This window comes from Ptychodera flava, chromosome 22, assembly GCF_041260155.1.
Source record: "Ptychodera flava strain L36383 chromosome 22, AS_Pfla_20210202, whole genome shotgun sequence".
Taxonomy (NCBI): Eukaryota; Metazoa; Hemichordata; class Enteropneusta; family Ptychoderidae; genus Ptychodera; species Ptychodera flava.
The window spans coordinates 29,117,358-29,144,809 of record NC_091949.1 but is presented as its reverse complement, the minus strand read 5'-3'; the positions used below and the strand labels follow the sequence as shown (position 1 = coordinate 29,144,809).

Sequence of the window (27,452 nt, the reverse complement as noted above, 5' to 3'; positions counted from 1 at the left end):
GTGAAGGCTGCCAGAGCAGGCTACCAGTGAAGGTCGCCATTGCAGGCTACTAGTGAAGGCCACCAGTGCAGGCTGCCAATGAAAGCTGCCTGTGAAAGGCTGTCGGTGAATACTAGCAGTGAAGGCTCCTTGTGAAGGCTGCTAGTAGTGAACAAGATATACTGATAATGAATGATATGCCAATATACATCAGCCTTCTACTGATTCCTCTTTAGTAAAGGCATTATTTCTGATATCTAAGTTTCAGCAGATCTTGAAGATGATTGCAATGTGTACAATGCGAGTAAATTTTATAGAATGCATATTCTCCAAGAGAAAATATTCACGACAAAATCTCCTTTTTGTCAACACACCCCGGAAAAAAATCTATATATCTTAATTCCAAGAAAGATTTCGGTGATGAATTTATCAGCTTGAAAGGTAATTATAGAGCTCTTATGAGATGAGCGCTTGCTAAACATTTCGACCAGTGTGATAAGCTTTATAGATGGAATGAAAATGCTAATACAAGCTCTATGTAAGGATTGCCTTTTGTCACGTCAGATGAAAATAGCATGAGAAAGACACATCGGATAAACTTAACCTGTTCACTCCCGATTCCATGTAAACAGATCTACACTCACCATTGATAACAATGAGTTTGGGTGAAACCACATTTGTGAAAACGTTAAACGCTGTGAATTACTGAAAACAGTGGACCCTTCAGGAGGCAACAATTTGTTATGATTTTTAGAATTTTTTCACAGTGTTTGTCCTTCCCTTTAGAAACCTTGGTGTGCACACAACCAAACAGCAAACCAAGCATTAGGGTGATATTTATCATGAGATTTAGAACATAGGCATGAATAATTGTGTTGTGCTATGAAAATTAACAACATTACTGTGTATAGAAGATTTGAATCTGTAAGTCTGTAGGAAATGTACATACATGTGTGCATACGTCTGTTGATATTGTAGAATGTCAGTCCATGTTTTGGGTATCCTCTTAAACGTATACATACAAATAGTATGATGTAAACTTTATGAAATTGCATGTGCTTGGTGATCATGTGTTAAGTATGGAAATGTCATGACAATCACATCAAACAGACATGATACCCCCTAAGTCCCTGTGAAAGTGCATTATCATATCACACAGGTTACTTTGCAGATCTCTTTGTGTTTATACTCTGTGCTTCCACACATTACAAACTCACCACTTGTCTTGGTGACCTTTGCCCTTTGGACTGAAAGGAAGAAAAACTTTCCATTTGAACACACCTTCACAAGTCTCTGTTTGTTATGTACATAAGTATCTGTCTGAATTGTTAAATGTCAGCGTAACATTTAACACTTTCATCCAATGGATGTGTTTGTATAAATATATGTTTTAATACCTATTAATGCCTTAATATATATGTAATGTGCACATTGATGTATTTCTATGTACTTGCGTACGTACGTATGTACATATGTATATACGTACGTACGTATATACGTACGTATGTATGTATGTATGTATGTATGTATGTATGTATGTATGTATGTATGTATGTATGATAGAAGTCCAATGATTAAACAATAGAAGATTTAAAAGGTACTTACAATTTCTTTCCTATTGCCAGAATGTTAAACTCATCCATGGGTGTCTTTGCACGTTCAGGGTATTTCCATGGTGATGGCCATTTTTTGGTTTGTTTTGTTGGAATTTTACTGGCCGTTCTTGGCCTTTGTAGTAGATTACTTGAACCAGGTCGATTGTTTGACAAGTCCCCCTCACTGTAAAGATGAGTAAATATTCAGAAAATAAAAACAACATTTAAATTCTGACATTCATGAGTCAACTGAGGTAAACATTACAGGTATAAGAAATTTACCAACATCTATGTCACTTACATATTTGTCTTTAACGGAGCAGTAGCTGTAACTTTTGTTGATTTTCTTCACGATTTTTGTTTTGTATGTCAATTGCAAGTTCTCATTTTACTTCCCAAAGCATGTTAAAACACCTACTATTTAGCTTGTCAATATTTTGTAAAGACACTGAATGTTTTGCATTAAACCATGCAGATGAACGCATTGTGTACTTCTGATAAATGACATGTAAAGTTGATGTCCAGTATTTGAAAGCACTTTCACTTACATTGGGAGATTGATGGCTTTGTCTCGCTTGTGTAAATATTTGGCTTGTACTATGATCAATCCATCTAAATCAACAAATGTATTGGCTGGTGCAGTGTTCAGTCTTGCCTGTAACAAAGATAAATATGCAAGTTAGGTTTATTTAATTGATAAATGTATTTTTATGATGAGTATGTTTTTATGTTGACAGAATTCTTTCATTCCTACATAAAACAAGCAGGGTCAGAGAACATTCTTACTGTGTGTTGCACAATACCAAATGGATAGAAAGTATGAAAATCTTGAGTACTGCAGTGGAGCTATAACTGATATTATCAGCATGTTTTGTGGAAGATAGCAAACAATGATTGGAAGATGTAAAAACCCTTTCTACTTTAGTCGGAGGAAATTAAGCTGATCTTTGCAGTAGTTTGCCGTCAAGGTAACACTCATTTGATTTCAAAATGCTGAAAATATAGTCGTTAGCTCGGTAAGAATCATTAGAAATGCATTATGTAATCAATGTTAAAAACACATTTTGAAAATAAAATTGTCAAAGGTGCGAGATAAAGAAAATGTAGCGCTATAACATTTATTAACATGGAAACAATGAGTATAATAATAACAAATATTGGAACTTCAGTCAAATGATTCAAACTAAGAGTTATGTAAAAAATTTTGTAAAATATGTATTGTCCATCTTCTTGTATCAAAGAGATTTCTCAATGCATCCTGTAACAGACTTTAGTGACTTCAATGATGTTATGAAATTGTTGTAGCTAAGAACATATAACATTCCTGTCAAAAAACACCAATTCTATTGTATGATAATTCAACAACACCATAGCGGTAATACAGTGGCTGTGAAAATATCAGTTTCATGAAAAATCATGGACTTTGTGCAAATTCAATGTGTTGACACATTACTTTTACACGCCTATTTAATTTTTACAAGCTTTAACCAAAATTTTCTACAGCCTTTGGAAAGTGACAGGATTTGACTTTTGACTTACCCCTGATTGAATTGGATTTAACCTATTTGCATCATATCCCCTTGATGGTGGCGGTGACGTAAGTGGGTCAAAGGTTGCTCCTAAACCCACCAATGGTGACAGCATGGGTACATCAGGGGGTTGTAACGCCCTCTGATCAGAATCTATTTCTGAAATAAAGGGGAAAAAATTGTCATGTAAATACCGACTGATTTTAATGAAACCTTTCAAAAATATCAAACAAATGACTGCTGGGAGAACTCACCAATGTACAGGGGTATTACACACACATGGAGTGAAGATGATGAACCACTGAATATGGTACAGGGGTATTCTAAATCTTACTAAATGGCATCTCATTACTAAAATGGAAAGTGAGACATTCCCCTTAATATCATAAGTGCAATGTCGTGGAAGATCAACTGCATAGTTTTCCAATGTATTGATGTACAACACTTTGGGGACAAATAAAGTGCTTGATTAGAAAGCACTTTGATATAGATCCTATTCTTAACATGGCATCAGTAATAGTGGGAAGTTTTATAAATAAGTAAACAGCTATTGCAAAACGGAGAAATTTATCCATGGATTGCAGAAATGCAAAACACTTTTCTTTTACTGAAACATGCAAGTCTTTGATAATATTTTATGTATAAAATTGACTTGGAAATGAATGGTGGGACAGTAATAAAACAAGTTGAACTCACCACTTGCTTTCTTGTCTAAGTGTTTCTTTATGAGTACCCTAAGCCAAGTAGACACTTCATTCCAAAGTGAATCAAAAACTTGGCAACTGATGCTGTCTTGAAGACATGCATTGGGTGTGATTGGTGGGAAACCTTGTCTCCGCCGTCTTGGCGTGTGATATTTTTTCTGTTCAAAACCATCATCATCTCTCCTGGTTGATAGAAAAATTGTGAAAAATATTTAATTTAGAAGTCTGCAAGCACTGAGTAAAATCTTCTGATAACAGTTTGGATTTCAGTCAGACTTCAGTCTCTGAGGTACTGAAGACAAATACATAGCATTGTGAGCTGTCAGATAATGCAATATCTATAAGAAGTCATCTTGGAGCTAGATGTACTGCATAGAAATTTCATGAAACAAACATTCTCAAAATCTTGACATGAACTGCTGGACTACAGCTTGTGCGCTCAAGTTTTGCAAGCTGATGGCAAAAGCACAATTTTACCACTTTGTGGCTTTTAAAATCAACTGACAATTGTTCCTAAAGACATACTTACCCCATTTTATCATACGCAAGATATTCCTCAACACATCCATCTGATTCAAAGATCTCTTCTTCAAGATGTGAATATTGATGATTTGGTGAGGAAGTTCTTAGTTGTGATGGCTCTGTTGAGGGCGCTTCTGTCGCTACAACATGCTGACCTTGTATTGAAAGCCTGACAGAGAGAAGCCAGAAATATTCTCCATGGACTCAAATGCTTTTGAAAGGGAAGAACTAAACACCATACAAACGATAAAAATTTTGATGATGTAAACATAATTACTAAAGTGCTTCTTCAATATGTATTTGAATGATGTTTATTTCTACTATAATTTGTCAGTTATTAAGTGCAATTTTAATACTTGTCTATATTTGCGTCATAAACTTGGTTTACATTTGGGACATTTGATTGGCAATAAAACACAAACATTGGCACATTTGGTTGGCTGTAGACAACAATCAAACTACATCTCTATTAGAATATTTGATTGACTATGGATATACAACCTGGCTACATCTCCATTGGCACATTTGATTGGCTATAGACATACTGTATGGTTCCATCTCTTTTGGCACATTTGATTGGCTATTGACACCAAACCTGGCAATATCTCTATTTGGAGATTTGATTTGCTACTAGCACTATATAGCTTTTAGTCTGGTTCCCTGACCCATTTCCCCGGTAGAGGGCGTGGGGAAATATAGGGTCAGGTACCGGGTAGCCATCTTGAACAGAATTTTGTTCAAGATGGCGGAGGTTAGTCACCTGACAGAACATGGTACAATAAATATGGCTGCTAACATGAAAACGCCGGTCAAAATTAGACTGGAGCAGAATTATGTTCGAACACTGGTATCCGAACCAAAAACATTGGCACACGAGATGGGAAACATAAACTGAAAGGATTAATCCAGAAGTACGGGGAAATAGAGGTGACTGAGGCTGGCTGTGATATCGCAGCAGTACTTGTGGCGTGTATCGAACGCACAAGGGTCATTGAGGTCATCGCCGACTGTGGCGTGACCCCAATGACCCGAGCACGTTCGATACACGCCACAAGTACTGCTGCGAAATCACAGCTAATTGAAAGCAAACTTTGTTGGAACTGCGAACGACGATTGATTTCGATGGATAGAATGGTGTCCGAATTTCGTAAAAAATGCCAGGCATCATGTGGACGTTCTAAAGTATCAAGAGTGTGCTAAATCACAGTAGTTTAATCATAGAGGTAAAAAGTCTTTCTTTCTACCTCCACGGCTTTGTGGTACAAACAAGAAATTGGTGTCAAGTGAGCCTGAAAGTGCGAAACCCAAGAAACATGGGAAAAAGTTACAAGTGTTACTTTCATCCAATAACAGCTTGTTTTATTTTAACCCAATAGCGTCCATGCTTACATTAGCAGGTACCTGACCCTATATTTCCCCACGCCCTCTACCGGGGAAATGGGTCAGGGAACCAGACTATATAGCTTTATCTCTATTGGTGCATTTGATTGGCTATAGACCCCATCTGGCTAGATCTCTGTCGGCACATTTGATTGGATAAATATAGACACCCATCTGGCAACATTTCTATCTGCATATTTGCATCACTATAGATATACAATCTGGCTATATCTCTATTGGAACCCTTGATTGGATATATACACACAATTTCAACTTACTCTTGAGTATCCATGGCAACGCAGGTGGCCATTTCATTGTCCCCAACATCTAGCAAGATACTACCTGTAGAGGGCCTCGCTGCCTCTTGGGGATAAAGTTGAAATCCTGCATCTTGGGGCTGGATTAATTGCTCTCCAAGAATTCTGTAATTACAAAAAATAGTGACAATGTTACTGTTCGCTCCCATATAGTTATCAAAACAAGCCAACAATTGTATGAAACATGGACATACATACAGACCGACTGACATACACAGACTGGCACAGAGTGATGACATTGGCCCTCAAGTGTGCCTTGGCCCATGGAGAGTGATAAAGATATAACAAACAGCTGAATGTAATGATAAAATAGTTATATATAGGCGAACAGGCACTCAAGGTGAATGTGTTACAGCAATTTGATTAGTTTCTTTTCCTTTTCTTCTTCTGTGATAATCTTTAAGACAATCAATCTGCAAGGCAGTTTATGTATTGACAAATATGTTATCTTTTACAAGCACACAGTAAACTGTTCTTGATTTTTCATTTACAATATTTGACATAGACTGAAATACATAACATGCAACCAATGTTTACATTTTGCCCATACACCAGATGCACGGAGAGATTTCAGCATACAATCATTCACTCAGAAACCCTACAGGTAAAAGTAAACATTGTTTTCTTCCAGAACAATAGTGCATCCACATCTGGAACAACTTACAAATTTAGGGGCGACTTGCAGCGATTTCGAAGCTGTTATCCAATTGGTTGGCAGAATCTTACCGTTACAATTAAATAATACAAACAAGTCATCGTTGATGACACAGTCCCCACTTGTTAATGGGTGCTTTGATTACAGGTCCTCAGAGAGGATAGAGTCCTCTTCATTAGGTCTGTGATAAAAATACTTTTGAATAAATTCGCTTGATACATGTCTGAGTTGTAGTTCAGGACATGAAAAAATCGTAATAAAATGGTCACATGGTGGCCATATTGGATCGAATCACAAAACAAATCAATGTGCATATGTATGACATAGGTCAATGTCCTTGTACCAACTTTGATTAAAATCGGTTGAAATATACCTGAGTTATGGCTTTGTACATGAAAAAATCATAACAAAATGGCCGCATTGGATGGTATCACAAAACAAATTTACATGCATATGTATGACATTGGTCAATCTCCTTGTACCAACTTTGAATGAATTTGCTTGATACATGTCTGAGTTATGGTTCTGGACATGAAAAAACGTAATGAAATGGCCACACGGCGGCCATATTGGATTGTATCACAAAACAAGTCAATGTGCATGTGTATGACATAGGTCGATGTCCTTGTACCAAGTTTGAATAAAATTGGTTGAGATATGCCTGAGTTATGGCTCTGTACATGAAAAAATCATAACAAAATGGCCGCACAGCAGCCATATTGGATCGTATCACAAAACAAATCAACATGCATATGTATGACATTGGTCAATCTCCTTGTACCAACTTTCAATAAATTTGCTTGATACATGTCTGAGTTATGGTTCTGGACATGAAAAAACGTAATAAAATGGCCACACGGCGGCCATATTGGATTGTATCACAAAACAAGTCAATGTGCATGTGTATGACATAGGTCGATGTCCTTGTACCAAGTTTGAATAAAATTGGTTGAGATATGCCTGAGTTATGGCTCTGTAAATGAAAAAATCGTAACAAAATGGCCGCACGGCGGCCATATTGGATCGTATCACAAAACAAATTGATGTGCATAGCTATGACACTGGTCAATGTCCTTGTATCAACTTTGAATAAAATCTGTAGAAACATGCCTGAGTAATGGCTCTGTACATGAAAAAATCGTAATAAAATGGCCGCCTGGCAGCCATATTGGATTGTATCACAAAACAAATTGACGTGCATATGTATGACATAAGTCAATGTCCTTGTACCAATTTTGAATAAAATCGGTTGAGATATGCCTGAGTTATGGCTCTGTACATGAAAAAATCGTAACAAAATGGCCGCATGGCGACCATATTGGATCGTATCACAAAACAAATTGACGTGCATATCTATGACATTGGTCAATGTCCTTGTACCAACTTTGAATAAAATCAGTTGAGACATGCCTGAATTATGGCTCTGTACATGAAAAAATCGTAATAAAAATGGCCGCCTGGCAGCCATATTGGATCGTATCACAAAACAAATCGACATGCGTCTGTATGACATATGAAGTAATCCTTGTACCAAGTTTGAATGAAATCGCTTCAGGCATCTCTGAGATATCTGCGTGAACGGACGGACGCACGGACGCACGCACGCACACACGCACGGACATTACCAAACCTATAAGTCCCCCCGGACGGTGTCCGTGGGGACTAATAAACTCCCTAAGTTGCTGTGAATAGTGACAATCGACCAATCAGATATAACCTTGCAAACACGCTGCGAGTCAGCCGCAAATTTAACCAATTACACAAGGATGATGACACAAGAGGTAAAGTTAAGAAATTTAACTGTGATGAACTTGACTATTCCTTTCAAATCCTTACCTAACTTGACATCTTACACTAATATACAATGCACGGTTAATTGCTCAAAAAATACATTAGGGGTGGACCATTTGAAAGAAGGGGGGGGGGTTTCTGGAAGATTGATGAGGTACATTATCTTTTTATCCGATCCATTGTACATTATTTTTCCCAATTCTCCCACCTTTCAAACTTTCTCTGGCTGAATTTTTTTTTGACATTTGTTTGGAATTTTTTAAAAATCTGCCAGGAACCCCCCCCCCCCAATATCAAATGCCACCCCTTTGTATTGACCATCTATGCATGAGATATACAATGAGCAGATGGCAGGAAGTGTGTCAACTATTTACAACCTTGATACTCTTAAACATCGAAAAATTTTGGAATATATTTGTTGGAAACCAAACCTGCTAAAATCACCTCAGCTATGTTTTCTAATGATTTTTTACTGTATTTCATCACCAAATACAGTTTACCATATCAAATGCTTACTAAATCACCACATGATATACTCTTAGTTCCAGTAGGTATAAAATTACCAAAAAAAATCTTAAAAAAACAAAATGAAAGATATCCCTGTAAAATTGACAGTTTCGCAAAGTTGCCCAAAAAATTCAAAATTCCAGATTTCAACCTAATTTCAATATATCATATTAACATAAACCTAGGAACCTATTTACTAAATATCAAAGCAATCAGACTGGTAAATTTTGAGAAACAAATTTTTGACCAAAAATGACAAAAATTACCCCCCAAAATACAAAATTGCAGATTTCATCCGAATTTCAATATATCTCATTAACATAAACCCTAGGAACCTGTAAACTACATATCTAAGCTACCAGATCAGTAGTTTTAAGAGAAAAAAATTTTTGACCAAAAAAGGGCAAAAATTGCCCCCAAAATAAAAAAATTGACAGTTTCAACCTAACTTCATTACATTATATTGAGATAAATCTTGTACAAACTTGACTGAGGTCATTCTGAGGAACATGAATTTTAACTTTCAGAGCGATCAGACGAGCGATTTCAGAGAACAAGATTTTTTGACTAAAAACGGAAAAAAATACTCTAAAAATACAAACATGCAAATTTCACCCAAATTTGTGCACACATTATTAAGGATACCTAAAGGAATCTGCACACTAAGTTTCAACCAAATCTGACCAATGCTTACTGAGTTTTAGCCATTTGCAGGATTTTTCCTTTTTTCCCTCATTTGCATATTTTTGGCACTGACATGTTCCTTTGAACTAATTCACATCTCCACCCCTAGGTGCACCTGTACACCAAATACTAAGATGACCGCCATTGCGGTTTAGGATATTTTGATCTGGACGGACTAACAGACATACATACATACACACAGACGCCATTTTGCCACCTTATAAGAATACCTCCCATTTGCATATATACATATGCATATATGAGAGCTAAAAAATGACACCACAGTTATACATAGAATATAGATCAGAATGAAAATTGTTTCAATGAAATGACTGTTAGACACTATTTCTCACAGCTCTGTTTCAGTGAAGTAAAAATTACACACACAGAAACAAAGATATAATATTGCTTGCTTGTAAAACAAAATAAGTAATAAATATTAATGTGGGGCAGTAGACACACTGTATGAATACTGATGATATTGTATGATTTGATGTGGTTTACAAACAATTCATCCAGTCATATGCTGATTTGTGATGTGGTTTACAAACAATTTATCCAGTCATATGCTGAGTTGTGATGTGGTTTACAAACAATTTATCCAGTCATATGCTGAGTTCAGTCAGTTGTTTTGACTGGTAACCAGCAATAATTGGATATTGCATTATCAGCTGATGCCATGCTATATTAACCTGGTAACCCCTCATTCCCTGTGAACAGATCCACCCTCACACTTAATAACAATGGGTTTGGATCAAACCATTGTGGTGAAAGGGTTAAAGTAGTCATCTTACCTGAGATGTGGAAACCGCGCCTTCCAGTCTTTACATTCCTGAGCAAGCTGCGGACTAACGCCTTTGGTATCTTCAAATAGAGTGCTATCAATTTCATCAAACATGTGTCGAACTGTCCTGGCAGCTCTCTTATCAAATTCCTGTATGCAAATAGAAAACACATCCACACTCTTATTATTTCTCATCACATATATCTTGACAATTTTGATTGATATATTAGAATAAGGCTTTCAGAATTGTGAATCTTAAGGCTAAATACTGAATGTTATTCAACAAGCATACATTTCACGCAAGAGTCACCAACAATCGCAATCTTTATGTTTTCAACAATGACTCAAAGCAACCTAGACTGAAACTGATTATAAGTGAATCAAGTGCTGCAATAATAAAATAATAAAAACATTCAATTTTTTTCCTGCTGTAAAACTCGAAATTGAACTTTTCCCTTGTGAGTGAAAATACATTGCAGTGTTGTGACTAGTTTGACTACATCAATCTTCTGTTTATTTACCCTTTCTTTGAAGAGTTGGTTCAATCCTATTGTATTCAATGATATGATTGGACCAAACCAACAGAATCCTTGTGTATTCAATGATATAATTGGACCAAACTAACAGAATACTACTGTATGCAAAGATATGATTGGACCAAACCAACAGAATACTATTGTATGCAATGATATGATTGGACCAAACCAACAGAATCCTATTGTATTCAATGATATGATTGGACCATACAAACAGAATCCTTGTGTATTCAATGATATGACTGGACCAAACCAACAGAATACTATTGTATTCAATGATATGATTGGACCAAACCAACAGAATCCTATTGTATTCAATGATATGATTGGACCATACAAACAGAATCCTTGTGTATTCAATGATATGATTGGACCAAACCAACAGAATCCTATTGTATTCAATGACATGATAGGAACAAACCAACAGAATCCTATTGTATTCAATGACATGATTGGAACAAACCAACAGAATCCTATTGTATTCAATGATATGATTGGACCATACAAACAGAATCCTTGTGTATTCAATGATATGATTGGACCAAACCAACAGAATCCTATTGTATTCAATGACATGATTGGAACAAACCAACAGAATCCTATTGTATTCAATGATATGATTGGACCAAACCAACAGAATCCTATTGTATTCAATGATATGATTGGACCAGACCAACAGAATCCTTTTGTATTCAATGATACGATTGGACCAAACCAACAGAATATTATATTCAATGATATGATTGGACCAAACCAACAGAATCCTATTGTATTCAATGACATGATTGGAACAAACAGATTGTATTCAATGGTATGATTGGACCAGACAAACAGAATCCTATTGTATTCAATGATATGATTGGACCAAACCAACAGAATCCTATATATTCAATGATATGATTGGACTAAACCAAGTTGGATAAGGGCATTCACATTTTCCATAACTATCAAACATCTGCAATGTTCTTATGTTCTCAATACAAAGCACTGAGAATGTCAGAATTTTCGCATGTGCTTAAAAAGCCATATATAGCGTGCTTTCAATAACAGTTACTGTTTCTAGGTGCCCAAAGTGCATTACATTCTGCAGGTTCCCCTGAGCATTCACTTTTGGACAATTTCAACGAACCCATTAGACAATTACCAGAAAATGTCTAACGCTAAATGTAGTTGCACACGCTGCACTTCCATGATAGCTTTGCACTATAGATGAAAGAAAAATTTGCTGACATTGCTTGAAAACAGTGACTACTCAAGCAATTTAAAGTCATGTCAAAAATGTAAACCGTAAAATAATAAAGTTCTCACAAAAATATCTGAAAGGATGCACTTCAACATTAACACAGCTGCTGCTTCATGTTGAGTGATACGCAGCACAAATACCCTCATACATCCCTTGCTGTGTTTCCTTAATAAACTCATAATACTTACATCATCTGTCCATGAAAAGAGACTGCTACGTTCTGTTGAGTAACCTGTGGTCCATCCAGTAGATGCTGATGGATAACTTTCATAGTGATGATCAATAAGTGTAGGTGATGATCTGCCACTAGTACTTGGTGTTACATAGCTATTATTGTAACTGTTAATAGCTTCATTCACAGTCTCTACAAAAGGATATGACAGAGTCTGATCTTCAGCTTTCTCTGGTAATGGATGATTCTCACCCCTAGATGCTATACCTCGTCTGAAATAAATGAAGATATTTGAAGTTCCTTACAATTTTGTCTTGAATAAACCCTTTCACGTCACTAAAATACGTCAAAACAAATATTTTACCACGATAACTAATACATGAACAGAAGAATTCAATGCGGTAAAGTCATGATCAGATTCAAACTCACAACATGCAGTACCTGCTTACCCAGTCAAGAAGTTAGCAACGTGTAGTACCTGCTTACCCAGTCAAGAAGTCACCAACGTGTAGTACCTAAGAAGTTAGCAAGGTGTAGTACCTGCTTACCCAGTCAAGAAGTCACCAACGTGTAGTACCTAAGAAGTTAGCAAGGTGCAGTACCTGCTTACCCAGTCAAGAAGTCACCAACGTGTAGTACCTAAGAAGTTAGCAAGGTGCAGTACCTGCTTACCCAGTCAAGAAGTTAACAATCAAAAGACTACCAATAAACTCATAACAGTGTTTTCATACACAATGTATCTTCTATATCGGACAATAGGTTAGCATTACTGCATATTTATGCACACTATTCTCAAAATTTCTTTCACGCTGAATTGAGTCCTGTCATATTTTAAACAATTTCTCATTGCAGTGGGAGTTGACTATACTATGGTGGATGTATTGTAGGCCTAGCTTGTTGTGTTCATATGGCACATGTACATTGTCCGTGACACTACACAAAATTGCATTTTGGTTCTTAAAAGGGACAGTAAGCTGTAACTTTTAATGATGTTTTCGCTATTTTCGTTTTGTATGTCTGCTGTGAGTTCTCGTTCTACTCCCTAATGCATTGTGAAATACCTAATATGTACTATTTAGCTTGTCAACACTGTGTCTATATCTGTACAGTAAAATGCACTGTTATTGTTTACATTTGAATTCTAGCCTGAACAAGAATTCACTTGTAAACAATAACAATAGCAATTCATGTACAGGCAAAGTTGACAAACAGAATGCTACATGTATCTCAATGTGCTTTAGACAGTAGAACAAGAATCTATGGTTGAAATATTGTAAAGGAGAAAAAGTGAAAATTTCATCAATTTTTCCCCTTCAATTCTATTCATTGTAAACATTTAAATGTATGTTTAGATGCCAGTATCACAGTAGAGTACAGACCTTGTCCTGGTTCACTGCACAACTATAATAACTATCACAACTTGGAACAATACCATCACTTGATCTCAAACTGTTTTTTGGCCACACATCAACACAAACAGTTTTTCCAATGACTCTGCCACAATAGAACTGCAAATCTGTCACATACTTGTGACAATCTATTGGTTTCTTAGCTACAAACTGACTTACAACTGACTTGGAAGCGTTCGCCCCGATGTTACATGGCTGTCTTTGAAGACTTGCAGTTTCAAAATACTTACTTAACTTACCAAAATGAAAATCAGTTAATTATTCCAGTGACTGACATTACTGACATATATGATTGATTTGACATCACTGATGTACCGGTATATAAGTTTATTAAGTATATTAAGATATAAACTCAGCTTCCTGCTATGGCTCTCAACAATATTTACAATAATACCGGACTCAATATTTACAATCCATAAATAACAACACTTACAGTAAGATAATGTCAACAATAATTAGCTAAATCATTAGTGTTATTGGCATTATCTGAAGACAGATAAATATGAATTTGTAATGGTTGATCCTCTCTTGCAAAATTAATGCTGAGCAAGGTAGGTGTGCCATTTCATAAATCAATAATTAACAAGTTCTGACAGATCATATTACACTGTGTACAGTACAAACATATGACTTGAGATAGATACAATAATTTGGCAATTTTTCTACCAACATTTCAAACATCAAAGCTATTTATACAACACAGAAGTACCTGACAAATCAAATTATACTGTGTACCATACAAACACTGTGAACAGATAGATACAAGAATTTCGCATTTTTGCCACCAACATTCCAAACATCAAAGTTGTTAATGAGACTGAAGTTGAGGAGAATTTTGTTAGGCTGTGTGATAGTAGATAGAAGTTCTAGTTTATACAATAAATACCCATTTTGGCAGAATTTCAAGAGACACTTGAACGAACCCTGATTGCTAATGTCATCAGCAGCTACTGTTTAATCTTATCAATATTGAGAAAATTGGCAAGTATTGACATGACCTGACCATACAATTACTTGTAGTGACCTATCTATGCATATCCATTGTATATCTACACGGTTTGATGTAGCATAGCTGTTTATTACAAACCTAACTAAACAAAGATACATAAGATTTTGTTGTTCTTCTTCAATAACACTAAAACATAGCTAGTAACATATAACTGGCCAAACATAATTACATGGGAGTCTCTAACAAGCAATGTCTACATTATGTACAGTACAGTATGGTAGTCTTATAGTACAGCATTATTGCAATTATAAATATTCAGATAGGGGTTGTACAATGACTGTCAAAATCTGACAAATGCTGATCATGACCTTTGCTAACAATTCTCTTTTAAGTGGTTTTGCCTCCCCGCCCCCTGACTTATTATTATGGTTTCAACTTCTATCCATTTAAAGTCAAAGCAGCTGAGAAAAAGTAACTTTGTTTAGCCTGTCAAAATTACTGTACACACACATACACATACACACACACACTCACACATACACAAAACTCTGATACAAGTTAACATGTGATTCAAATTGTTATTGATCAGTCAGTTTGAAGTTGACCTGATCATCAATTCTATGCCGGTACCTCTCCATGGCACATTCTAGCAAGACAGAAGTATCCTTTAACCACATTTCAATGACTTAAAGGGAACACAGCACTGTAACTCTATTTGCAGCAATTATTTTGGTTGAAAAAACCATCATACCATCAATGGTAACATGGAGAATTTCTGGTATGTACAAAAAATTCATGCAAAAAGCTTTTTCAAGTTTAATTGCCCATTAAATTTGAAAAAGGGGTGGGACACAGTTATCTGTCAACATTACAGTATGGTCTAGTGAGCCCAATGACATATAGGTAAATAATGTCCAGCCTTTTACAATTATAACAAAAATTACTATTACAGTTATAGCTGACTTGTCCCTATAATCATTTTATTAAGTTTTTTTTATTCAATATTTTATCCTGTTTTCTCAAACCATGTAGACAGCAGTGGGAAGTCACATTCTCCAGGCATACTCCATCATGGATATGCGATGTGAAGTCACATTCTCAAAGTATACTCCATCATGGATATGCAATGTGAAGTCACATTCTCAAAGTATACTCCATCATGGATATGCAATGTGAAGTCACATTCTCAAAGTATACTCCATCATCGATATGCAATGTGAAGTCACATTCTCAAAGTATACTCCATCATCGATATGCAATGTCAAGTCACATTCTCAAAGTATACTCCATCATCGATATGCCATGTCAAGTCACATTCTCAAAGTATACTCCATCATCGATATGCAATTCAAGTCACATTCTCAAAGTATACTCCATCATGGATATGCAATGTCAAGTCACATTCTCAAAGTATACTCCATCATGGATATGCAATGTGAAGTCACATTCTCAAAGTATACTCCATCATCGATATGCAATGTGAAGTCACATTCTCAAAGTATACTCCATCATCGATATGCAATGTCAAGTCACATTCTCAAAGTATACTCCATCATCGATATGCCATGTCAAGTCACATTCTCAAAGTATACTCCATCATCGATATGCAATTCAAGTCACATTCTCAAAGTATACTCCATCATGGATATGCAATGTGAAGTCACATTCTCAAAGTATACTCCATCATGGATATGCAATGTGAAGTCACATTCTCAAAGTATACTCCATCATGGATATGCAATGTGAAGTCACATTCTCAAAGTATACTCCATCATGGATATGCAATGTGAAGTCACATTCTCAAAGTATACTCCATCATGGATATGCAATGTGAAGTCACATTCTCAAAGTATACTCCATCATGGATATGCAATGTGAAGTCACATTCTCAAAGTATACTCCATCATGGATATGCAATGTGAAGTCACATTCTCAAAGTATACTCCATCATCGATATGCAATGTGAAGTCACATTCTCAAAGTATACTCCATCATGGATATGCAATGTGAAGTCACATTCTCAAAGTATACTCCATCATCGATATGCAATGTGAAGTCACATTCTCAAAGTATACTCCATCATTGATATGCAATGTCAAGTCACATTCTCAAAGTATACTCCATCATCGATATGCAATGTCAAGTCACATTCTCAAAGTATACTCCATCATCGATATGCAATGTGAAGTCACATTCTCAAAGTATACTCCATCATCGATATGCAATGTCAAGTCACATTCTCAAAGTATACTCCATCATGGATATGCAATGTCAAGTCACATTCTCAAAGTATACTCCATCATCGATATGCAATGTCAAGTCACATTCTCAAAGTATACTCCATCATGGATATGCAATGTCAAGTCACATTCTCAAAGTATACTCCATCATGGATATGCAATGTCAAGTCACATTCTCAAAGTATACTCCATCATCGATATGCAATGTGAAGTCACATTCTCAAAGTATACTCCATCATCGATATGCAATGTCAAGTCACATTCTCAAAGTATACTCCATCATCGATATGCAATGTCAAGTCACATTCTCAAAGTATACTCCATCATCGATATGCAATGTCAAGTCACATTCTCAAAGTATACTCCATCATGGATATGCAATGTCAAGTCACATTCTCAAAGTATACTCCATCATCGATATGCAATGTCAAGTCACATTCTCAAAGTATACTCCATCATGGATATGCAATGTGAAGTCACATTCTCAAAGTATACTCCATCATGGATTGTTATGAGGTCATTGCTGATATCTCATCTAATACAATTTGAAATGCAATATGGCTTTTTAGAATGTAGTCAGGGTTCAATCATTAACCTGCAAAAGCGACTTTTTGTCAAAAAATTTTAACAGCACTTCAAGATATCACTCTTTTAGTAATTGTGAAAATGGTACTCTGAATCTGATAGCACTGATGTTCTGAATAAAACTATAGCATAGCAAGTGTGGCTGGTAGGTTCTGACTGGCCTGATTCATAAAACATTCCTAGTAAAACTTCATTAGCGTGTTATTATGCAGAGATGACATGAACACCTTGTTCAGGTTCTTTTTCAACAAGCTGTCTTGCCTCCTGAGATAATCCTTATGAACCAAATACATAGCGTTGTGATGTTAGTTTCTGTTACCGCCAGCATAGACTGGTCAAATTCTACCATCACTGTTTCTCATGAAAATTATAAATCAAAGGATTAGACTACAAGCTGCAGTAATAAAGATAGACATGATGTACAAAGATCAAATTTGTCTGAATTTTAGTCGGTAGCAAATGTCTTACACATACTTGCTTTACCAAGTAACAAATCGACGATTGTGATCAGTGCTGTTTCATATTTTCCAGTAAGATAAACCAGCATCGAGGTCCCTGCCAAGGTTGATTCTGACATTTAACTTTGAAATGCAAGCTGTGCAGGCAGTGCAGTACATGTAAATTCTAATAGCAATGTCCTTGCCCATTACCTCATTTTAATCATCAAATTCACTCTAGCATAGCTGTAGTTTCCTTCATAGCAATTGACAATGATGGTTCAACGAATTGCGCACAAAATAAACAAGCCCATAGCGTCAGAATATCACAGTGTGATATGTACACCTACGTGACGATGTGAACTATGACTGTCATCAGCAATTCTCATCAACCTGAAGCAAGATTGAGATCACTGACATTTCAAACATATACTTTTACCATTTCTACTAAGGTCATCACTCAGACACTGAAAAGAGCATTTCAAACACAGGACATGAAGTTATATCCATATACAGTTAATTCACTGAACACCTATCTGCATTACGTGCACATGTACGAAGAATTTAGTCATTTTTAATATTGAATCTAAATATTGAAAATTGGTTTAATATTGTTTTATATTCCCATTTGATGAACATTTACAAAATGTAAGGTAGAAAGTAGAGTTACAAACATGATGTATAAATACACAGATATATCAAATATATGCTAGACTGACAAACTTGACTGTATACATGAACATATTTTACTGAACATGTACATTATCAATGAAATCTTAGAAAGCTTTTTTGTCATGTCCACATTCAATACAACATTTTTAATTTTACAGTTCAGATTGTACACACTGATAAATTGGAATGCTTATCAACAGAAATGAGATAATGCACAGTGAGGCTGATATACACTACTTTTTTTCAATTCTTAACAGTTTGTTTTGGTTTGTTTGGATGAGTTGCCATGACAACCAACTCCACTGTAGAGTAAGGCAGCTTTCTCTAGCCCTGAAAAGCATTATTTCCTTAACTCAATTGGTTTATTGCACATATCAATTTAGAAATCTCTTCTCTTCGCAGCAAAACCCTGCACTGTTCATGTACAACTATTGATGAACTACTTGTCAGCTTGAATTGTGACCTTAAGGGTGAATAAATGTCAAACCAGTAGAATTCATATTTTATCCATGACATTGATGTACATCTGTGCAGATGTGAACAGAATATATAAATCAGCTGATACATTTAGTGTGTTCATAACTCACTACCTGACCGTACTGTTGCACCAGCCTTGACAAAAAAAATATTTAACATTTTTTCAGTAGAATTCAGTGTACGGCAAAAGAATTAAATGTAGAAATATACAAATACTTAAGAAAGGCTAGTAAGTACTTTTTTCAAGCCTCAGTTCCTCTGACATGAATGCCATTACTATAAACACAAATTTTTCAAATATTCTAGTACAAAGTAGACATCTTCCAAATATTACATCTTTGAACTTTATTGCAATATTTCTTTTCCATTTTGTATTGTACAGTCAATGTATCAATACTTAGGATTAGCGTTGCATAAAAATATGTAAATGTAGTCATAAAATTGCACTACTTTTGAACTACATCAGTGTTCCAAGGGTTCCTTTCTGTAACCATTCACAGAATCAAAGCAGGTTGGACAGATATTTTAAGAGCAAAAATGTACGATAGCATTTGTTCTGTTGGTTCTTAAACTCTGCGTTATTTTCAGTAAAATTCCAGTTAGCTAAATGCTGGCCTGTAAAGATGATTCTTTAGTTGATTTGGAAGTTTTTCTTTAAAATCAGGAGAAATAAGTGCATTTTTGATGCATATTTTCAGTTTTTTTGTTTTTTACTGGGAGCATTAATGCTTGTGAATTTGTGTTGACACTGCCTGTATATGTAATGCCTCTATTATTGTGGACAATTTGTAAAATCTAGACGCCAAGTTATCAGTAACGCTGCAGCATCTAGTGAGAAATTTTGCTGGTTCATAAGAAAAATTCAAAACTATTTCGCTTGCTGCCTCTGTAGCTTTGCCAAAATAATTTGATGAAAAATAATTTTGTAAATGTAAATGTGATCTTTGATGTATTTACATGATCCTCAAAGTTTCGACTTTTATGTGAAACCACAAATTTGTACAAATTTTCATGATCATGTTACTTTCTCTAAAGTCAACAGAAAGATAATGTCTGAGAGTCGGTGTCATGAAAAGTCATGTAAGGCTTGGTCCACAACATGTCAGCAGTTTGTACAAAATAAAGAGCTTCCCATCAATATCTTACACCATTAGCAAACACAAAACACAATACAGATCTTGTGTGTAGGTATTTCAGTAAAAACTCCTGACAAGTATTTTGTAAAGTGGGGAAAAAAAATCCCTAAAAAGACTAACCAGGAGAGCTGCATATCTTAATATCACATGATCAAACTGTAAACAGCTCTTCAGAAGATTCACTGACCCACAAAATACAGATACAAAGAAATCTTTTGATGAAAATGGGATGTTTCCAAAAAGACACCGCTTTCCTGAACTCTAAACCATATATCAAGGTCAGTTTTCTTTCCTTTGTATTTTGCTGGTGATTCCAATCAGTGGTATGTTTAAGAAGACAAAGATCATGTTGACACATGAAAAGCATACAATGTCTGGCTTTGGAACTTTAATCCAAACAAACCAACTCTCTCAAACATCTTGAAGTTTGACAGATTAACTTGTCACATTTGCATTTTTCTTTCCTATGACAACTGTGCATGTCTTGAATAACAGCCTGTCTATTTTATCATATCAGGATAAAATATATCTTTTTGAATTTTTAGATTAATTGTTGTCTTGAGATATAATTAGTGTAATCACATTTTAAATACTCCAAGCAGATATGATTTTATGTACTTTGATTTGCCTAATTTTTCATGGTCTTCAAGTCAACATTGTACAAAGCCACACTTTGCAATAAGATAGAACTCCGCAGTAGTTTTTATCATTGCATATATGATACTACAGAATAACATTCTGCAGTCACAGAATTCAACCAACATAAAATGCCAATTTGACAACAAATACATGTAGCATCAAAATTCATGAGAGAACACTTGAAATAAAGTAGCTGTGATGACAAAATTTTCGGAAAAATGTTAAATCACTGAAAATATCACAATTCTTGAACACTTCATTTCACAAGTCTGTCCATGAAAACAACATTGCATCAAAGAAAAAAGTGTGCTTTTAATATTTTTCAAATTATTCAGACTCTGATTTACATTTATTCTCAGGAATTCAATTTCAGTTTAGCAGCTGATTGGCTGTGGGATTCATTGAAATTGTATCATTTTCTAAATATTTATGGTGAACCGATCTTTTATCTTATTAATCTTTTGCTATGAATTGCTAAGAGTTTCAATGAAAAAGGAACTGTTTAAAAGTATGGTTTCCTCAGGATAGGTTTCTCACAACCCTTCACCACCTCATTCCATATATATAAGTCCATTTTACAACTGAAACCAATAGGATTGTACCAAAAAACCAGAGTTGAGAGGTAGAACCTAGGGCTTACAGTCCAAGCATCATTGTTACATGTACATATGATATTACTGTACATGAACATATCTACCAATATAGCAGTTGAACTATAGAATTATAATTCAGTTTTACTGTAGAAAAATAAACAAATGCATTAATAATCACACCTTTTTTTTTTGAAACTTTAACTTCCTCCTCCCAAAAAATTCTATAAAAGCAGGTCCAAAGTCACCACTGATATTAGATGTATTGGGCAAAACCATTGTGGTGAAAGGGGTTACAAGACATGACACACAGCAAGGTTAAAATGGATAAATGTCAAAGTCATACTTCGTTTGAAATTTTAAAGAGGAATTTGCGATGAAATAAAGGAATTATGATATTATTTAGATGACTTGCACTGTTCACCATGGCAACCCTATCCATCAATATCTGTGCATTGAGATAAAATGGCAAAGCTTCTTTATTAATAACATTTCATTTGGCTGATAATTACCATCTAGCGACAACAAAGCATGTAATAGCAATTACTCTAATGGAAAACAATTTATCAAAAAAATGAATTATTATTGATGGTATTGGGGTAAATGCCAAAAGACCATCTTTTTTCCTTGACAACAAATATGCATATCAGCATCTTTGATAGTGGTCACACAGAGTGTTCTTTGAACAAAGAACATTGAAAATATCAACTACTGGATTGGTTTGCAATGTTAATCGTCTGGGGTAAAGTTATGTACTGGAATTAGCAAGAATTAATTGGCATATACAACATGTATGTCACAGTTACATCAGGCCTATAGCGCTTTGAAATAAACACACATTCAACAACATCAAACAGACTTGACATCTACCAGACCTACAACTAATCAACCATCTTGGTATGGAAGCGCTGGTAATATTTGGCACCAGCTAATCACCTTGACAACAGCTAGGTATGGACGCAGCTAACTACAACTAGGCATTTACTCCTTTAGCGCTACCAACATATACTAGCTTGTTACCTTGACAACAACTTAATATAACGTTGTAGTTAACTAAATATTGCACTGTAAACCAATGAATACAGCTACAGTTGTAGCAACAGTTAGTCAGGGTGTGTGGTTAAGTCTAATTTACCCATGATTACTTTGTTTAGTTCTAATTTAACCATGATTTATTGATTACTTTGTTCAGTTCTAATCTACCTACTTTGGTTAGTTCTAATTTAACCATTATTATTTTGGTTAGTTCAAATCTACCCATGATTGGTTAATTATAATCTACCCATGATTACTTTGGTTAGTTCAAATCTACCCATGATAACTTTGGTTAGTTCTAATCTACCCATGATAACTTTGGTGAGTTCTAATCTACCCATGATTGGTTAATTATAATCTACCCATGATTACTTTGGTTAGTTCAAATCTACCCATGATTATTTTGGTTAATTCTAATCTACCATGATTATTTTGGTTAGTTCTAATCTACCCATGATTGGTTAATTATAATCTACCCATGATTACTTTGGTTAGTTCTAATCTACCCATGATAACTTTGGTTAGTTCTAATCTACCCATGATTGGTTAATTATAATCTACCCATGATTACTTTGGTTAGTTCTAATCTACCCATGATTATTTTGGTTAGTTCTAATCTACCCATGATTGGTTAATTCTAATCTACCCATGATTACTTTGGTTAGTTCTAATCTACCCTTGATTATTTTGGTTAGCTCCAATTTACCTGTGATTATTTAGTTTTGGTTAGTCCTAATTTACCCACGATTACTGTGGGGGCTACAAGTTCGCTGCTTTTTGCAAAGGTGACATTATAGTTTGTTGTAGTAAAACACAAATTGGATCGGTAGCTGTCGTCAACTATCTGGCAATATTCAAACAGAGCAGAAGTAAACAATTTGGCGAAGACATAATACAACAATGTCCACATGAGGGGTTGAATTCAATACAATATCACATGTATGAGAAAAAAACTGTGGGTGTGAAACTACTGTAACATTTATTTCTGATATCATTTTCTTTTATCCAGAAGTGAATTTGTGTGTTCTGGTAACCTGACAATTCTTTTTTATCTACAAGTGAGTGAATTAGTGCAATCTGGTAACCTGACAACTCTAATAATTGATTTATTTTAAGGAAACCGATTTATTAATTCACATATGTCATCAAAAAGCCTTGTAGAACAGTAAGGTCAATGGAAAACTACACTTGAGGAGAAAATTCGGTACAGTTGATACCTTTAACATTTTTATGCATGATAGATATTGCAGAATTCTTTCTTGTCCATGGAATTACAGTGTTCTAAAAGGTAATGTATGGACCATGTTTTACACTTTCTACATACCATGCATTGAAAAGAATGTGAAAAATCTTTGAGCTCTTCCTTGCAGTATGTACTATTGACAGGTTGACTACGATACTTAAGTCAATCTATATGACTGATCTAAGTTTGATGTAATCTCTGAAGCCTAGGATTACTGCCATGGATTCATTCTAAAACTGGCAAAGAATTTCAATGGACAATAGAATTACAAGTTGTCCTGCGGCTAAGATTTGTATTTGTAAAACACTGATAACCATTCCATTCTATTATGTCAAAGAATGCTAAGAAGGTGATATGTAGGATAACGTACAGTGTCTGGTTTCATGCTTTCTGAAGTTACTTGATGCTGGTGTGATAGTGTTTGATCTGGGAAATTGCTCAGCAGAGTTTGAACTGAAAATCAAATAAATGCTGAAGGACTTCATCATGCAGTATGTATGCATTCCACTGTGCAGCTATGTTGTGATGTAAAACTGCTATGTCTGGCATATGAACAAAACAGACAGAACTAACAACTATTTAGATGTGTTTGATGTGTGTAAAAGGTGCCCTTTATTCACTTAGCTGTACGTTGTATCACAGAGGTAGAAAGAAAGACTTTCTTTCTTTCTGCCTCCAAGGTTGTATGATATAGACCTCCAAGAAGTTCTAGTTCACAACTACTAGTTACAGTTAGGAGAAGGTACAAGCCTAAAACTCACAAACTTACAAATCAATGTATTTTCCACAAGCACCACCTGATTAGATATCTGAGTATTGGTGTTTATTTTTTAACTATCCCAAGTACACTTACTTTTTTCTGAATATAGGTGTTTTTTTTAAACTATTTTCAATGTATTCTTATTTGGATTGACAACAATAAAAGACCAAAACATTTCTGTATGCATACAAAGAATGCATGTACCCTAACCCTGTATAAAAGGAAACATTGATTGTAGCAGATGCCTGCAGTGCAGATACATCACAGATACAAGTGATGTACAAAACATCAATTGTGATCATAACATCAGCCATGACTTGTGAGTCAGCCACACATCTGTACACAGATGCAAGTCTACCACATGTCTGTACATATATGATAAGTCTACCATGTCTGTACATAGATGCACGTCTGCCCATAGATGGTAAATCTACCATGTCTGTACATACCGGTAGATGCAAGTCTACCACATATCTGTACATAGATGGTAAGTCTACCATGTCTGTAAATAGATGCAAGTCTGCCACATGTTTGTACACAGATGCAAGTCTACCACATTTCTGTACATAGATGGTAAGTCTACCACATTTCTGTACATAGATGCAAGTCTACCACATGTCTGTACATAGATGGTAAGTCTACCATGTCTGTACATAGATGCAAGTCTGCCACATATCTGTACATAGATGGTAAGTCTACCATGTCTGTACATAGATGCAAGTCTGCCACATGTTTGTACACAGATGCAAGTCTAACACATTTCTGTACATAGATGCAAGTCTACCACATTTCTGTACATATATGAGATAGCAAGAAACAGACATGATCTATACAGAGGTACAACAGAAAAAGTTGACATATCTATGGTTACATAGTAGTCATTTCATGGCAAGCAGAAACTGTGTGATGTGTAAAATAAGCGTGTCATGTATTACCACTGCATAGCTTTAGTGACTATATATAGATATTGTGGTGAACACAGTGGTAAATTTAAAAAGGTTTGTAAATATGGAACAGTAGTGCATTGCCATACAGCAAGTGTTTGTCTGTAGATTTTGTGCATAGAGTGATTGCATGGTGTAACTCCCTAGACAAATAGTAAACTATCACCTGCTATATGGATTAAGATTTATTAATTTATAAAATGTTTGTATATAATAAATATATGAATGTATCAGTATGTTTGTAGCAAATACACTGACATTATTACAGCAAGTCTACTATGAACAGGTATAAGGAATACTTTGAGTTCCGAAGGGAAAGCATTAGTTGTCTGGAAATAACACTTGCTGGACATTCAAGTTTCAAAGGGGCAAGCTTTTTCAATTGATTTACTGAACACAACTTTCAATGGAAGACAAAGGGTTAAAATCAAATAAATAGTCAATGTTAACAAGCAATGATGCAAGAACTAGGGATTGAATACTGTCGTTTTCACAGGAAAAGTGCTTGATGCAAGAGCCACAGAAAGAAATTCAGACAAACCATTAAAACCACAGAGTGAATACAAAGATTGCAAGTGACTTAGTCAAGACATGTAATTAAACAAGATATAAAGACTATCTCATGAATCGTTTGAATTTCCACAACAAAAGTAAATGAGTGAAACAAGCCCAGCTTGCATGGGAAGTTAGCTGATAATTTTATCCATTATCCCATGGTGACTGAAAGACAATTTTTATGCACGAACATCTATCTGATCTTCAAAGGTTATACAAATTACAAAATAACAACTCTTACAGGATAGCACTACGTTTTGAATTCACAGAGGCTGTTACCATTGTTCTTGAATTGTATTATAGTCATTTTATGTGGACTGATGTCTTGTCACATTTTAGACATACTCTGTCTATATACTGATTTAAATAACAACATTTTGTTTGGAAAATTATGAAAATCATTTGTAAATAACTTCCCAATCATTCTGACATCATCAAATACTAACATAAAATGATTTATTACAAATTTTACCATTACTAGTTATATTTCACATATGCAGTGCACCTGGCTTTCTATTTATCAAAGCACATTCCATGTCATAAACAGATATCAAAATTAAAGCAGTTTACCAGCTGAAAGTCAGATACACACAGCTTGTGGTACATTTTTTGATTGTACAAAAAATTTACACGTTGATTTCCAAAATGTAATCAACAGTTTATTAACAACTCCTGGTAAGGATATACATGCATTGACATCCATAAAAGCAGATTTTGTCAGCTTGATTTTGTTTCTACACTGACAACATTCACACTTCAGCCAAAAACTATGATGATACCACCAACATCAGATTTTGATTGGATTTACTGTACAATAAAAGATGCTACAGTAATGAAAACAAGCATTGACAAGAATGATCTCCTATTTAGAAATGTAATTTTGTTATTTTAAAACAAACAATGCATATAATGCCTTTCCTAACAAAATATTTCCTTTTTGTCTATATTATTATTAGCAGCAAATGTGGTCCGTCCATATTTACATTTCTAATTCCTATCCACATTGCAATGCACCTATGTGATATATTACAAACACACCAGCAAAATTACATTCATAATTATTACGTGGATTGGATATTAATCTACTGGTATTAATGGATAGCAACTGGTTTTGATGAAAGACAGTTATATTTTGGATGATCTCAAGCATTATGATTGAGAAAGTACCTTGTAGGTTCACTATTGTTAATGACAAGTTCACTTGCTCAGTGGTTTAGTTGTCTCTGGTCAGAACAATGAAATTAAACAACTTCAGTTCAGTTTAACGATACAAAAATAGAAAATATACCAGTCTAGCTATAGTTATACTGCCTTAGGTTTTCCTGATGTAATCGTATGCCATTTTGACCTTCCACACAAATACCGGTATGTCAGGAAAACTAC

The 27,452-nt window shown here is 35.1% G+C and overlaps 1 protein-coding gene across 2 annotated transcripts in view; it reads right to left on the bottom strand.

Moving 5' to 3' along the window:
* The window catches only part of LOC139123138 (protein FAM149A-like), a 65,448-nt gene that overhangs the window by 7,699 nt on the left and 30,297 nt on the right, over nt 1-27,452 (bottom strand). For both annotated transcript variants that reach the window (XM_070689156.1, XM_070689155.1), the window contains exons 2-9: nt 12,415-12,670; nt 10,458-10,597; nt 5,988-6,131; nt 4,337-4,498; nt 3,800-3,990; nt 3,114-3,262; nt 2,123-2,229; nt 1,585-1,758 (exon numbers count right to left, since the gene is read on the bottom strand). In XM_070689156.1, the coding sequence (XP_070545257.1) occupies nt 1,585-1,758; nt 2,123-2,229; nt 3,114-3,262; nt 3,800-3,990; nt 4,337-4,498; nt 5,988-6,131; nt 10,458-10,597; nt 12,415-12,670 (1,323 nt within the window). The remainder of the gene's footprint in view (nt 1-1,584; nt 1,759-2,122; nt 2,230-3,113; nt 3,263-3,799; nt 3,991-4,336; nt 4,499-5,987; nt 6,132-10,457; nt 10,598-12,414; nt 12,671-27,452) is intronic.